General features: G+C 44.3%; 1 protein-coding gene and 1 pseudogene across 2 annotated transcripts in view; one reads left to right on the top strand and one right to left on the bottom strand.

Moving 5' to 3' along the window:
- Positions 1 to 15,426, bottom strand: part of CLPB (ClpB family mitochondrial disaggregase) — a 141,768-nt gene that overhangs the window by 101,332 nt on the left and 25,010 nt on the right. For both annotated transcript variants that reach the window (XM_026518024.4, XM_026518026.4), the window contains exon 3: positions 11,559 to 11,645. In XM_026518024.4, the coding sequence (XP_026373809.3) occupies positions 11,559 to 11,645 (87 nt within the window). The remainder of the gene's footprint in view (positions 1 to 11,558; positions 11,646 to 15,426) is intronic.
- On the top strand, positions 911 to 1,243 carry LOC123002050 (60S ribosomal protein L35a-like; annotated as a pseudogene).

Below are 15,426 nucleotides of genomic sequence, written 5' to 3'. Positions count from 1 at the left end.
CTTAACTACACACTAGGCATTGCACTGAACAGTTTTACGTGCATTTTACTCTTCGCAACCACCCTACGCTGAGGTAGGGGCTGTTATTATTTGCATTTTGCAGATGAGGAAACAGAGCTAGTAAGAGGTAGAAGAAGGTTTCAAACCTAAGCAGTCTCCTTCCAGAGCCCTTGTTCCTTACCACTATGTCACACACAATTCGATTATGTGTTCCCCCACCCAGGGCCTGTGGCCCGACCATCTGGTCCTCACACATAAGGCCCAGTACAGACTAGTAAATGTTGGCTGAATCAGTTCACTTCTGGGGCCTTAACACTGATGCACACACAGAGCTTTTTGTCAGCTCCTGGGCTTTATTTGCTACTATTGCTAAGTTGGGTCTTCCTCACCCTGGATTTTACAGTTGGCTTTGGTTTTAATTTCCGACTTAAACACTCATCCCCATTAATGTTTATCATCACAGATTTAACCATTGTTCTAGACCACTGAGTTCTTTTTTCAATATCCCTGATTCTTGCACCCAACATATTACCTCCCTCTTTAAGCTTCATTTAATCTGCCAACTGGGTTGGCATTTATCCATGATCTCAACGTTGTCAGCGATGTAGTAACTGAATAGGACAGGGCCCGTGGCTCACCACTAGAATTTGCTCTCCAATCTCCAATCATATATACACAACACATGAAACAGGTCATTCACCATCTGACTGAACTACTCTCCACATCATACTTTATTCATGTGGGTATCATGAGACACAAATACCCTGCTGAAACCCAGACACACCTACTACATTACTGTATACTCCTGATCCACTAGCCTGCAGGCCTATTTAAATAAGCAACTCATCTCTTTCTGCCATCTCGGAGCCTATGGAGGCCTGCTGGGAACAGGACTCCTAAAACGACAAATATGTCTGGAACGCTGTGGTCCAAGGCCATTTCTGCTGGCTATAAGTGAGGTCTCCGAAACCAGAGGGAGCACAAAGCTCTTCTTATAACTGAAGGTGTTTATGTTCGAGATGAAACTGAATTCTATTTAGGTAAGAGATGTGCTTAGGTGTACAAAGCAAAGAACAATACAGTGACTCCTGGTGGCAAACTGAACAAAACCAGAGTAATCTACGGAAAAGTAACTCATGTTCATGGAACTGGTGGCATGGTTCTTGCCAAATTCTGAAGCAACTTTCCTGCTAAAGCCACTGGCCACAGAATCCATGTGATGCTGTATCCTTCAAGGATTTAAACTTACTAAAAAGTAAATAAATAAAGGTGTAAATTTGTTCTCTTATAAAAATAAATACATTAATAAATAAGCAAGCAAGCAGCTCATGGCACAACGTGGGTCTAATGTCTTTAAAAAGAGGTGTGGGAGTGAACCATACCACAGTCCCTAGAAGTGGAACACCCTTCCCCAAGCAGCTGAATTGGATGAGCGCTGGATGTCCCCCTGATCCCAAATGATACTCTCCATGAAAGCACCGAACACAGAACCCCAGGACGGGATATAGTGTTGGAGAAGGGGGGTTACCGTGAGACTGTTATGTTACGCAAATGAGCTGGCACTGCTTTCCAGGGAGCACTGTCTTGGGTTGCCTAAGGTCAAGGCATGCATCTGCCAAACTAGAATCGGTGCATGCTGGAATTGGAATATCATTACTATGAAACAGGATTATCTTGAGCAACGATTCCAAATGGGATTAGAAATGACTGTTACTCAGACATAATCGGCCACAGCAGCAGTGGGAGAAACATCAAGCCCGGCACACTTTTCTGGGGGCATGATGCTGGCATTCCGGGCATCTGGCCAGCACCCTCACCCACCCTTCTTTGCTGGGAAATACTGGGCACTGTCCTGCATCAGGCAGGTGGCCACCTGGGACAAGAGCCAGTCCTACATTAAAGTGCCCTTCTCTGGGGTCTCATGTTCTAGGCCCAGCTTCTTAGCTGAAAAGGAGTGGAAAAAGAATCTCCAAAGCCCTTTTGCTTCTGAGCCACCTAAAGGTGTTGGTAAGAGACCAGTAATACCCCAGATTCAAAGACAGGCTTACCTGCAGACTGTTAACTAACCTCCTCCTGGAGTAACCCACCATCAGCAGTAATAATAATAATTAAGCACCACCACCACTACTACTATGCTACTAACTAAAGTAGCCAACGCTTATCGAGTGCTTACTGTATGGCAGACATTCTTCCAAACAATACAATATTTACGTATTTAAACCTCAAAACAGCCTTTTGGGGTAGATTTGCTTATTATCCCCATTTTATGGCTGAAGAAACAATCACAGATAAGTGAAAGAACCTGCCAAGGTACATAACTGGTAAGAGGAAGAACAGGAGTTGAACCCATGTAATCTGGCTCTAGAGCCACAGACGTACGGACACTAGACTACCACAGACTGAGTGAGAGGATTGTGGCCAATGTTGGATAAGGCCTTTCCTTCACATTCTCTGGTCTCTAGACTCTGCCAGTTCCTCCAACTGGATCTGGCACATTCTTACACTACCACCTTTGTGAACCTATGTGCACACTGGTCCTCTGGTACTAATGATATTCCAGAAATGCTGTCCCTCTACTCTCTACCTCTACCGATCAAAATCCTGTCCATCTTTCAAGGCCCACCTCATGTGAAAGGCCTCCTTTCATGATCTCACCTCTACACGGCATGATCTCTGCCTGGCACTCCAGGTGCTCTTCTCTGGGACACTGACCACATTCTGACTCATTCTACAGGTTAAAAAAGCGGGGGGGGGGGGGTGTTTATCCCTTTACTGACTGTCAGCTTTTTTTTTTTTTTTTTAAGATTTTTTTTTAAAAATGTTATTTCTAAGTAAGCTCTATATCCAACATGGGGCTCAAACTTACGACCCCAAGATCAAGAGTTATATGGTCTACCAACTGAGCCAGCCAGGTACCCCCTGACTGTCAGCTTTTCGAGACAAGGAAAGTGGTCCGTCTGTTTTTAGACTTCTCATAATCATCCAGCATGTCTTGACACCAGTGGGTCATCAAAAAACCTTGACTGAGTTGACTTGACTCTGGTCCTGGCACCTCTTAGTGGTGGCCTTGCTCCCCACCCCTTCCTTCCACAGGCAGTATATCCAGTGGAAAGAATGAGATTTCATGGTTCAAAGAGAACTGGTTTCAAGTCCTGGCTCCCTCTTTCACTTATTAGACAACCATGGGCATCTCTGAGCTTCATTTTCCCTATATGTAAAATAGGGATAATGATTCTTTCCTATTAGGATTGCAGTGAGGATTAGAGACAACACAGGAAGTGCCTGACATGGGCCTGGCACACAGAAGGCACCCAATCACAACCATAGCTATGATCACCACTACAGTCAGAAAACCAGCCAGCGCAAAGCTCAGCCTCCTTGGGCCAAAGGAAGCACCCCTCTGCAACAAACAGCCAGGCCAAGAACAAGCTGGGGACCCTAGGAAGAGGCTGTAGGCCGTTCAGGCAGGATAGACCTCTATGCGGTCAGGCCCCCTCAGGACCTGCATTGAAGCACAGGTGCAGAGGTGCTCGACCTGCTCTGCCTCCGGCCAGCCAGCAAAGAAGGAGAGCCTCCCAGGAACCCTGCCCCTGGTCCGGCCGCAAGAGCAGCATCACTGTAAAAACACCTATGCGGCTGCTAGCCCCACAGAGAAAGGCCCGCGCAGCCTCTTCTGCAGGACAGAAATCTGGTTGGGGCTGCTGGTTTATTAAAGACAGGGTTTAATGCCCACCCGCCCATCGCCTTAGTAAGGTGGAGGGAAAATAAGCAAATGCTAAAAATAAACGACTGCTATAAGAGGAAATTAAATGGTCTTCAGCCAAGGATGGCGGCATTTTAAAATTAACAAAGCCCAGGTACCACATCCAGGAAGGCCTTGGCAAATGCGTGTTAGCCACTCATTAGATCAGCTCCTCAGGGACCCCAGCCAAGCAGGGAAGGCAGTGCCGGGAAGCAGTTCTTCCGATGCTGATGAAATGCACTCCGGGAGAAAAGGCAGAGGAGGGAGGGAGACTCTTGTGCGGAATTTCAAACAGTTTTGCTGGAGCTCTGCCTCACGGTCTCACCTTCTCTAAGGCAGGGGCTTTCAAAGCAACCAGCAAGCCCAAGAGGACTCAAATCTGAATCTCCCCACACCACCCTCCTCTTTCAGGATCTTTGGTTCCTGAAGCACCACAACGGCCACACTATTTAGGTGGTCTCCCGGCATGGCAGTCCAGGGACAAGGAGTCTGAGGATGATGTGGGATGGGAGGCAAGCTCTCAGTCCTGTACCCTGCACCTTTTCCTTACTATTAAGAATCGTAGGATATGCTGTGAATTTATATAAGCTCACTGTGTATCACTTGTAAGTGAATTTATCATTATTCATCAGTAATTATACTTCACGACATCACAAATCATGAGAATTCACAAACCTTTATTCCTCTACTAACAATTAGAGTATACAGTACTCTAATGTGAAACGCCATCAACAATAGGAAATCTAAACATTCCCGGTGACCATGAACTATATGAATTCATTTTGACACTATAAACATGAATTCTTAGTATGCCACAGGTTACAATTAATAATGAAAATTAGACAGGGATGCTGGCTTTTTAAAAAGTTTTTTTTAAGTCAATTTACTGAAGTATCATTTACTCATGGTAAAATGCATCCTTTTAAGATGTACAATTTGACGAGTTTTTGTTGTATATCACCACCACAATCAAGATTTAGAATATTTCCATCACCCCAAAAGTTCCTTTGGGCCCTTTCCTCCTACTCCTAAATCTTAGCAGCCACTAACCTGATTTCTGTCCCTACAGTACTGCCTTTTGCAGGCTGTCATATAAATGGAGTTATACCATAGGTAGTTTTTTCTGTCTGGCTTTAGCTTAGCATAAGGCTTTTAAGGTTCGATCCTGTGGGGGCACCTAGGTGGCTCAGTCGGTTAAGCATCCAACTCTTGATTTCGGCTCAGGTCATGATCTCAGGGTTATGAGATCGAGCCCCGTGCTGGGCTCTGCACTGAGTGTGGAGCCTGCTTATGATTCTCTCTCTCCCTCTCCCCCTACCCCAGTCACCTGCATGCACTCTCTGAAAAAAAAAAAAAAAAAAAGATTCATCCCTGTTCTGCATGTGTGAATAGTTTTTGGGTTTTTTGTTTTGTTTTGTTTTAAAGATTATTGGCTCACTCAGTTAAGCGTCTGCCTTCAGCTCAGGTCATGATCCCAGGGTCCTGGGTTTGAGTCCTGCATCAGGATCCCTGCTCAGTGGGGAACCTGCTTTTCCCTCTGCCTGCTGCTCCCCCTGCTTGTGCTCTCTCTCTCTCTCTGGCATATAAATAAATAAAATCTTTAAAAAATAAATAAATACATAGAAAAGATTTTATTTATTGGACACAGAGCAAGCATAAGCAGGGGGAGCAGCAGTCAGAGAGAGAGGGAGACGCACGCTCCCCTGGGAGCAAGGGGCCTGAAGGGGAGCTCAATCACAGCACCCTGGGATCATGACCTGAGCCGAAGGCAATCGCTTAGCCAAGTGAGCCACCCAGGTGCCCCCAAACAGTTCTTTTTTTTTAAATTGCAGGGTAGTGGTCCACTGTATGGATGTACCATAACTGGTCCATTCACCAGCTGATGGACATTTGGGTGATTTCCAGTTTTTGGTGATCATCAACAAAGCTACTATAAATGTCTGCACACAGGTCTTTTTGAAGATGTATGCTGTTACGTCTCATGGACAAAGTAGGTACAGGAGCTGGTATTGCTGGGTTGCATGGTAAACATATGTTTCACCTTTATGAGAAACTGCTGACGTGTTTTCCAAAGTGGCCACAGCATAACGCATGCCTATCAGCAACAATGGCAATTGTTCTGCATCCCTGTCACCACTTGGTATTGTCAGGTTTTCTAAATTTTAGCCATTCTAAATAACTAATGCTCAGTATCTTTTCATGTGCTTATCTGCCATCCATCTCTTCTCTCGTTAATGTCTGCTCAAATCTTTTGCCCATTTTTTAAAAATTGGGTTGTCTTTTTATCACTGATTTGTAAGAGTTCTTTATACCTTCTGGATAATATTCCTTTATCAGATGTGTGTTTTGACAGTTTCTTTTTTGAGGAATTAAAAATTATAAGGATCTAAATCATACCTTTTTCTGCCAACCCACTATCCCCTGCATACACACACTGATGAAGGAAACAGGACAGACTTAAACCTTCAGTTTACAAATACCCTAGTGCCACTGGATGGAGAGTCAAGCAGTAGTTGATACCTGCTAAAACTCATGAGGCTATTTCACCTCCATATGAGCACCCAACCAACATTAGACTTTAAGGAAAGCTACATCTGGAGAAATGGCTGTCTTATAAATAGCTTTTGGCCCCCCAGGCTCTGCACCTCCCAACAGCCCTGTTCTGGTCCACCAGGTTCCTGGAATGGTCAACAGTCGTCACACTCCATTGCTGGCCATTGTCCACTGGGAAAGGTAGGAGGCTCCCAATCCATCCTTCAGTGAAAGAGCAAACAGTGGGGCCTGTGGCTGCTTGGACATCAAAGTTGAGCAAACAGGCCTGGCAGGCCCTGCCTCTCCGCCTACACATCCTGCAAATGCCATGTGAAGGAGCTTCCCTGAGGGGGTCATGACTTTCAGCTTGTCATAGCACACATCAAAGTTTGCACCACACACGAACTGGGTACATGGGTTCGAATCAAGTCGCCTAAGAGCGGATACTCAGCCATTGTGTCCAGTTTTAATCCTGTGTTTTCCCAAGTAATTAAGCCTTCTTGCTTATGAACTTGTGACTAAGTAAAGCATCACTGAGAAGTTGTAACATCAAAGTGCCTTCCACCGTCTGTCCATGTTTGGTAAAATTGGATTTCTTTCCCTTCTTAAAGAAAAACTAATTGAATTTAGCTGCAGGCTGGGTATATTTGCACGAGCTGGTAAAGGCTATGCTAAGTCACAGCGATCGTTCTGGGACCCTGTGGCTTAGCCTTTAGCTGGGCTGGGTCAAAGTGCAACACAGAATGAGGCACCCAGACGCAAGCTAAACAAGTCCCTGTAGCATGAGGCTTATGGAGGCCTCACTATGGAAAAGGGGTCAGCCCCCAGCAACTGCTCCTCAAGTCACTACTACACCCAAGCTGTTACTAGGGCTGGCAAAAGGATCATCCTAGTAGAATGTTGGTAAATCTTTGGCAGAATGGCTACTGAAGACAATGGCCATCACATTACTCAAGTCCTTGATGTCAGCAGTCCAAGGAAGCTTCTTAAGGCAAAGGCTGTGGTGCTTATTATCTGAACCCCCTCACAGCCTAGCACATCAGCACCAGATGCAGTATAGTTTTTAAAAAATGTTTGCTGGATACATAAAATGATAATATAAAGGGGTGTCAGAACAAAGTTCTTCTTTCCTGAAGAACCAAACTCTCTGTATCCTTTTTTTTGCCTTGCTCATCAGGAAACTTCAATCTCAAGTAATAATTAATTCCACTAGTTACCTGATTTACAGTGAGTATAGTGTGGTCCCATTTACGTGAAATCACACACAACACTGCTCAATTTCTAAATAGAGGGAATTCAGTTGACTGCTACTTTCTTCTCTATATTATTTTTACAAAAACAATAAACCTATTTTCAGAAAAGAAAATCTCTGGTTCAATCCTGATACAATTATCTTTCCTTTTACCAATATGATTTCTGATCCTGATCCAGGTTTAATTCTCCTGTGTACATTTATATTTGTATTTTAATTTGAGTCACTGTAAACCCTTTTTGGAAATAAAAGGAGAGAATAAATTATAAATTAAGTTCCCATACATACTTTTAAAATTTTGTTCTACAGTACTGTATTTTTTATTAAAAATTAAACAAAATAGTACTGTCTTTACTATTCAAAATTAAGTTAAAAAATACATATATAAATAACAATTCACAAGATGTTAGTCTCCTTAAGGATAGAGATCATTGTGCTATATCCCTAAGGACACAGGCATGAAGCAGGCACTCACTAAAGGCCGCTGAAGGTGAAATGACTGCATCCTCTCAGGACCTCTCCCTTAAGCTTATGGGCTGACAACATCTAACAGAGGTGAAGGTTCTCCGCTTTCAGCCTTGAAGCAAGGGGTGCTACCCCTCTATCCTCCCTTCATCCAAGTCCAATTGAAATGGTGGCATTTCAGGCCTGGCCAATATGACTCCGGAAGGGCTTGGTGGCTGATGAAATGAGGATCAGTACGCTTCTAATAAGGAGAAACTTATTGGCAGACTGTGCTGGTATGGACGTGATCATTTTTAGACCGCTTTCCTGCACCTTACCAATGAGGCCTGGCATTCTTGGTACTCCTGGCATTCCTTTTTATCAGGTTCTATTTTCCCTTCTTCTATAGCACTTCTTACCTTCTAATATGGTATGTATTTTATTTATGTATTATATTTATCATTTACTGCCTGTCCCTGCCTCTCTCTACCCAGGGACCACCACTAATACAGAAATAAGCTCTATGATGGTAGGGATCTTTGTCTGTCAAGAACAGTGCCTGGCAAACAGTAGGTGCCAAAAAAAAAATTATGATATGAATAAATTAACCTGAAAGGTACACTACTTTCAATAAAAATCTGTCCCTAGCCACTGGAAGGAAGAGGACACAAAATGGATGTTTAAAACACCATAATTAGGGGCGCCTGGGTGGCGCAGTCGTTAAGCGTCTGCCTTCGGCTCAGGGCGTGATCCCGGCGTTCTGGGATCGAGCCCCACATCAGGCTTCTCTGCTGGGAGCCTGCTTCTTCCTCTCCCACTCCCCCTGCTTGTGTTCCCTCTCTCGCTGGCTGTCTCTCTCTCTGTCGAATAAATAAAATCTTTTTTTTTAAATGGTTTATATATATATATAAATCTTAAAATATATATATATAAATCTTAAAATATATATATTTTTAATATATATTATATATATAAATATATATAATATATATATAAATCTTAAAATATATATATATAAATCTTAAAATATATATATATTTTAATATATATTAATATATAAATATATGTATAAATATATATATAAATAATATATATATTTATATATATCTTAAAATATATATATAAATCTTAAAATATATATATTTTTAATATATATTATATATATAAATATATATAATATATATAAATAATATATATATTTATATATATAAATCTTAAATATATATATATATATATATATATATAAACCATTTAAAAAAAAAGATTTTATTTATTTATTCGACAGAGAGAGAGACAGCCAGCGAGAGAGGGAACACAAGCAGGGGGAGTGGGAGGGGAAGAAGCAGGCTCCCAGCAGAGAAGCCTGATGTGAGGCTCGATCCCAGAACGCCGGGATCACTCCCTGAGCCGAAGGCAGACGCTTAACGACTGCACCACCCAGGCGCCCCTAAATAAATAAAATCTTTAAAAAATAAAAAAATAAAAAATAAAACACCATAATTAGTCCTAAGAACCAAAACAAGTAAATACAAGCCAACACTCTCACTTTGCTCAACAAGCATCACTGATGTGCTAATGGCGCTGGACAAAGACAGAGCAATCAGTTAAAGCAACAAGTCATTAGAATTAGAGGAAAGTGTCCTTAAAGCACATCTACCAGCTATCTGCACACTGCTTGACAGCACTCTTAAGTATAATGTTATTTCCTTGTCTGTCTCAATGCTGGAAATACTACATATAGAAAGAAGGACCACATACCCCCTTCCCTTTTCTCCACCACCCACTTGCTATCTCTTGTGGATGGAGATACCGGCAATCCGGGAAAGAAAACTGGTGGGTGGGGTAAACACACGTTTGTGTGTAGACACGGCTAATATGGGCAATAAAGAATAACAACTCGTCATTTTAACAGGTAGCACATACGCAATATCTCACCGGGCTCTCACAAAAATATAGCGGCAATCTACTCTGCTGCCAGATTCAGTCCCCTCATACCCTCTGCTTTGATAACATTCTGTCCACATGGCTCTGACATCGACTAGACTCTCTCTACCTGCCTTTCTTTTCCACATTGGACCTTGAGCTCCCAAGGTCTTTGATTCTCCGATGATTAGCAGAGTCTAGCTCAGAGTATATATTTACCAAATGCTTGTGAAAATAACTGATTTCAGGTGAAGAAACAGGGTGCCCACAGAATTCTGAAATTCAACTAAGGGTCAGAACCAGGACTGGATTTCAGGCCTCTCAACTGCAAAGCCCACTTACACCAAGTTTTCTTTTGCTTGGAGCTTAAGAGGCACATACGGAAATGGAGTGTTGAGAACAGATTCAGGACAGAGGAACAGAGAAGAGAGTCCTATCTCAAGTACAGCTAAGTCTCTCAGCCTGTCTGAGGCACTGCCACCTCTATATTAAAAATCCCTGTTTTGTCGGTTTCCACATTTATGATTCTTCCAAAGGAGGCCAGTAGTGGCAGACAAAAGCCTTAATGATCAGCTTGAAGGAAAAATTAAAACTGGTACTTCAAACTATCAATTTCCATGGTTGCTACTAACATGCCCAGTCTGCCTTCTTTTTTTTTTTTTTTAAAGATTTTATTTATTTATTCGACAGAGATAGAGACAGCCAGCGAGAGAGGGAACACAAGCAGGGGGAGTGGGAGAGGAAGAAGCAGGCTCATAGCGGAGGAGCCTGATGTGGGGCTCGATCCCATAACACTGGGATCACGCCCTGAGCCGAAGGCAGACGCTTAACCGCTGTGCCACCCAGGCGTCCCCAGTCTGCCTTTTTTGAAAGCATTTCTTTTTGCTCTTAATCAATTCTTTTGTATAATTACAGCATAACTACAGCTAGAGACTGGGATGGAGAAGTAGCATCCAGGATCTGGCAGAGGGAGGCAGCAGTGAGGTAAAGTAAAACACAAATTTTGCAGGCAGCCAGACCAAATTCTAACTCCTGTCTGTGTGACCTCACACAAATCATCTTACCTCACTGGGCTTCAGCTTTCTCAGCTGCAAAATGAGAATTCTGGCAAACTGTGCCAGTTGTGAGAACTGGAGATAACTCTACACAGAGGGGACTATTTCAACCTTTACAAAATAGCTTCCCCCTGAGGAAATGGGCAAGTAGGCAGGAAAAGAACAGGGCCTCCAATGGGAGGGAGGGAGTACTCCCCCTCCCTAGTTTCCATCAGAATCTCCAAAGAAAGAGCCCAGGGGAGCCCTCGCGGGGAACGGTGACTAGATTCCCCCACATGGACAGATGGTGGATAACAAAAACATGAAGGGAACTCACATGTGTACCTTCAACCACTTAACACAGGCTTGCAAACACTTCATGGCTTCAATATGCAAATGACTCGCCTACGGTCACAAAGCAAATGGAAGATGGAGCCAGGATCCAAGGCTATCTCCTCCCTTTCCCCATGCTCTATACTTTTATTACACCAGGTATAGACCTGACCTTTAGCTCAGTCCATCACCCTGCCTCTGGGGAAGACAGCAAGGAGACAAGCAAGGGTGGGAGAGGGTTCTAGAATGTGGTCTGCAAGGGTCAAGCTAAGGGACCCCTGTGTGGAATATCTCTCACCTGTCGTTTCGGCTTATGGCTGCCACCATGAGTGCTGTCCAGCCAAGTCTGTGCCTTGCATTAACATCTGCACCTTCCGACAAGAGCCTAGAAAGAGACAGAGGAATATTTTCAGCATATGGCTTATCACGGAAGTAGGAGTGGAAGAAATGAGACAGTCAACAAACAGGGAGGCTGGGTGAATCTAGAAACAGTCACAGGCCTTTGAGAATGAAGTACCCACCCCAGCTCCTCTGGCCACTCTCCCCCCACCCCAGGCCTCTCCTCTCTCTCATTTTTCGCTTGAATGAGTCTGACTCCTGCTGTTACCTTCTCAGATTTCTGAGGAAAGAATGTGCCTTCCCTACTTTAATACCCTGACACTCCCACTCCCTTGGTCCAGAATGCTCTTTCCCTGTTCTAATCCTACTAGCATGCTACGGCGTACAATCCTGGCTTGAGAATTCCCTCCTGAGAAGGCTTGCTTTTAGCTCGTCCGGTCCACAGATCTCTTTTCTGTCCTTAGAATCTCCCTATGTCTAGCACTGAACGCCCAATGAGACTGCTTATCTAGGTAGTTCCCAGTTTACAAAAGGATCACATCCTCAAGTTTCTCTGTATGGTGGCTGTTTGGAAACTGAAAATCTTGAACCCAAGGAAAGATTGGAAGAATGTTAGAAATGCTAGATTAGGTTTCTAGGAAAGTCCACATGAGCCTATTTGACTCTCTATGCCAGTGCCTAGCACATAGTAGGAGTTCACTAGTTGCTGGATAAACTAACAAACACAGAGCTTTAAATGTATCTCTAAAATCCTAAATTTTGGGTCCTGGGAACAGAGGGCCCTACAATGTGGGGGTGGACAGAGAGAAGGGGAGTAAACAGAACCAACTCTTACTGAGTACCTACTGTAAGCGGGAACTGCCTTCAGAACTTGACACACATGCTCTCATTTACTCTTCACACAAGCTTAAGAACTGATGTTAACCTCTTTTCATGGATGAGACAGATGACAGGCTCAGTGAGATGCAATGACTCACTGAAGGTCACAAAGCTAGCTAAGGGGCGATTAGAGACTGAAGTTCACATTGATAATGGCTCTATAGCCAGAATCCCTCTCACCTCATCTGCCTTTGTCCAGACTGAACCTGGCTCGATGGCGTATGGAAGACAAGAGACTCAACTGACTTTAGCAAATCACTGTATGTGCTTGGTCCTCTGCCAGATTCAGGGGTGGGGGGGCAGAAGACACTGGGTCTGCTCTAGGGAGCAAATGATTTAGAGGGGGGGGTGTAACTAAGGATAGTAGGAAACCAAAGCCTGGAGTGTGTGTTTCCCACCAGAAGTGCTGTAGGAGGCCAGGAGAGGGCGAGACCAAAAGTCAAGAGCGATTCACCACAAGGCAGGATCTGCTTATGAGGAACGGGCGGAGGGTGTTTGGGGGAACAGGGAGGCTGCTGACTCTTAAGTGGGTTCCAAATGAAAGGCACCAGCAGAGAGTCTGGAGGCGGGGTTGAGTCCTAGCACCATTCTTGTGCCACAACGTGCAGTAACTGGTCGTCTGGACCAAGCCAAATAAAAGCTCTGCGCTGGTGAAGTAAGCAGGTGATGAAGGCTCGGGAGGAGGAGCCACAGCATGTATGCATTCATCTGGCCTGTGCTGACGCACGGGAGGAGACAGGCACTGGCAGAGCCCAGGGAGAGACGGGCCGGCAAGCACATAAGCATGCATCGGAGGAGCTCTGTGAATGCGGGAGCACAGGCTGCAGGTGCACACCCAGGGAACCTAACCCAGGCTCAGCGACCGGGAAGGCCTCCCTGAGGAGGTGATGCCAGAGAGTTAGCCAGACAAATGGGGTCGAGGGCGGGAAGGAGTACATCTGGCAGAGGTAAAGCCTCTCACCCAGAGGAGAAGGCAGCATGACTGGGCCCAAAATGTGAGGGAAGACTGTCAAGACAGGAGGCTGGGAAACCCTCATCTCTCACCACTAATTTGGAGGATTTCTTCTGGTGAAATTCCTGGGCCTCTTTACCACACACAGTTAAGCTTCTTTTTGCAGAAACAATTTTCCATGGCCAAGAATATTAAAAAGACTAAGAGCCCTATGAGACAAAAATCTCTTTTTGCACAAAACCTCCTTCCTAATTTACAAAACCTTCCCTGGTTTAGCAGGTGCTGTGCAAAGTGCATAGGTCTGAAAGTTTAGAGCCTGGAGTTCTGATCCTGTGATTCTGATCAGATGGTCTCATTTCTCTGGTCCTCAGTCCAGAAGGTTAGAAAATCAGGACCAGCTGAAGCAAACCAAAGAGGCTTCTAAAGGAAAAGACAGGAAGTGTGCCCTGAAGAACAGGAACAATTTAGAGGCAAGGGAGGAAGTGTATGCCAGTGAAGACGAAAGGAACAAGACAGAAGTAGGGAAGCAATGGGAAAGCAGATTCAGAGACAAATGGATTCAGCTAGATCCATCCAGGTGACAGTTCACAGCAGAGAAAAAGGCAACTGCCAAGGTATACAGGGCCTACAACAGGACCTCTACAGCCAAGCTGCGCAGGGAGTGGGCATAAACCTTTTTTGAGCCATAGGCTTCAAGCTGATGACTCTCTCCTCTGCACAGAAAAGTGCAGAGGAACACACGTACTCAAAAAAGAATTTTTTCTTTCTTTCTTTCTTTTTCTTTTTCTTTTTTTAAACATACAATGTCTAGGAGTTCACAGCTCTTCATGAAATCAATAACAGATTTTAGGTAAAAACAAAACAAAACAAAAAACACCCCAATCTAAAGGGTTGACAAATGCCTGGCATGCATGCTACTGTCCTGCACTCCTACATCTAAGTCAGAAATCGTGACTCTCTCCTGGCAGCTCTGTCCTGTGGAGCCTTTGCAAAAGCCTCAGAATCCTCCTCAACACTCGTTCCAATCAGCCATCATTAATCAACGAAAGCTGGGAACAGAGAAGAAGCTTGGCTGGCATTCCTTAGACTCTCACCATAGGCAGAGGGTTTGTCACTGAAGGTTTCTGGGCAAAAGAAGTGATAAAATTAACCTGAGAGCTTAAGCAAGCTGAGTCTGAAAGGGAAGAGAGTAGAAAGTAGGGACAAGAAGACAGTTTGGGGGCTACATTTGTAATATTAGACCAAAGGAGATGAGCCAGGGCAGGAAAAATGAGAAAGCAGAACACAACCCGGAGAAACTCGGTGCAGTCAGAATCCCTCCTGTCTCCAGTGGGTCAGTGACCCATGTTCTCCTGCTTGGGCCCAAGAATTCTGGAAGCAGCTCTGCTCTGGAGGCAGGGCCGAAGAAAGAGGATGGCGATGCCTCCTCCTCATGTCCTTCGAGGGCCGAGTATAATGTAATGAAAAGGAAGAATAAAGGACTTTGGAATAAATGAGACCTGGATTCAAATTCCAGTCCAGCTAGATAATACTGGGCAAATCAATTCTCTGAGTCTCAGTTTTTCTCACCTATCAAATAGGGACACTAACCTCTAATTCCCAGCCCAGTACCTGGCATACAGCAGATGTTTAATACAGGGTGACTTCTGCCTGCCACCTTATCCTACTTCCACCCCTTTGATAGAACAAGTGTTCTGGTCTGAAGCTGGCAGTGGCAGGTTGGCCAATACCCAGGGATTCTAAGACAGGGTCACACCGGATGACCTGGATAATTCATCCAGCCTGGCTCCAGGCACTCCTCTATTCATCTCTTCAACAAACATGTGTACACACCTACTTTGTGCCCAGCTGCATGCTGGCTCCTGATGAGGATACAAGACAGAGGTTCTTGCTTTCCAGAACCTGAGCCAAGCAGGGTTTTCTCTTTTCTCTTTATACACATACACACATATGTATTTCTGTTTATTACTTCTTTTCACAAATAATTGCATTTTAA

Source organism: Ursus arctos, unplaced genomic scaffold (assembly GCF_023065955.2).
Source record: "Ursus arctos isolate Adak ecotype North America unplaced genomic scaffold, UrsArc2.0 scaffold_22, whole genome shotgun sequence".
NCBI classification, from domain to species: Eukaryota; Metazoa; Chordata; class Mammalia; order Carnivora; family Ursidae; genus Ursus; species Ursus arctos.
The sequence above is the reverse complement of the archived record's forward strand: the minus strand, read 5'-3'. Positions and strand labels throughout refer to the sequence as shown.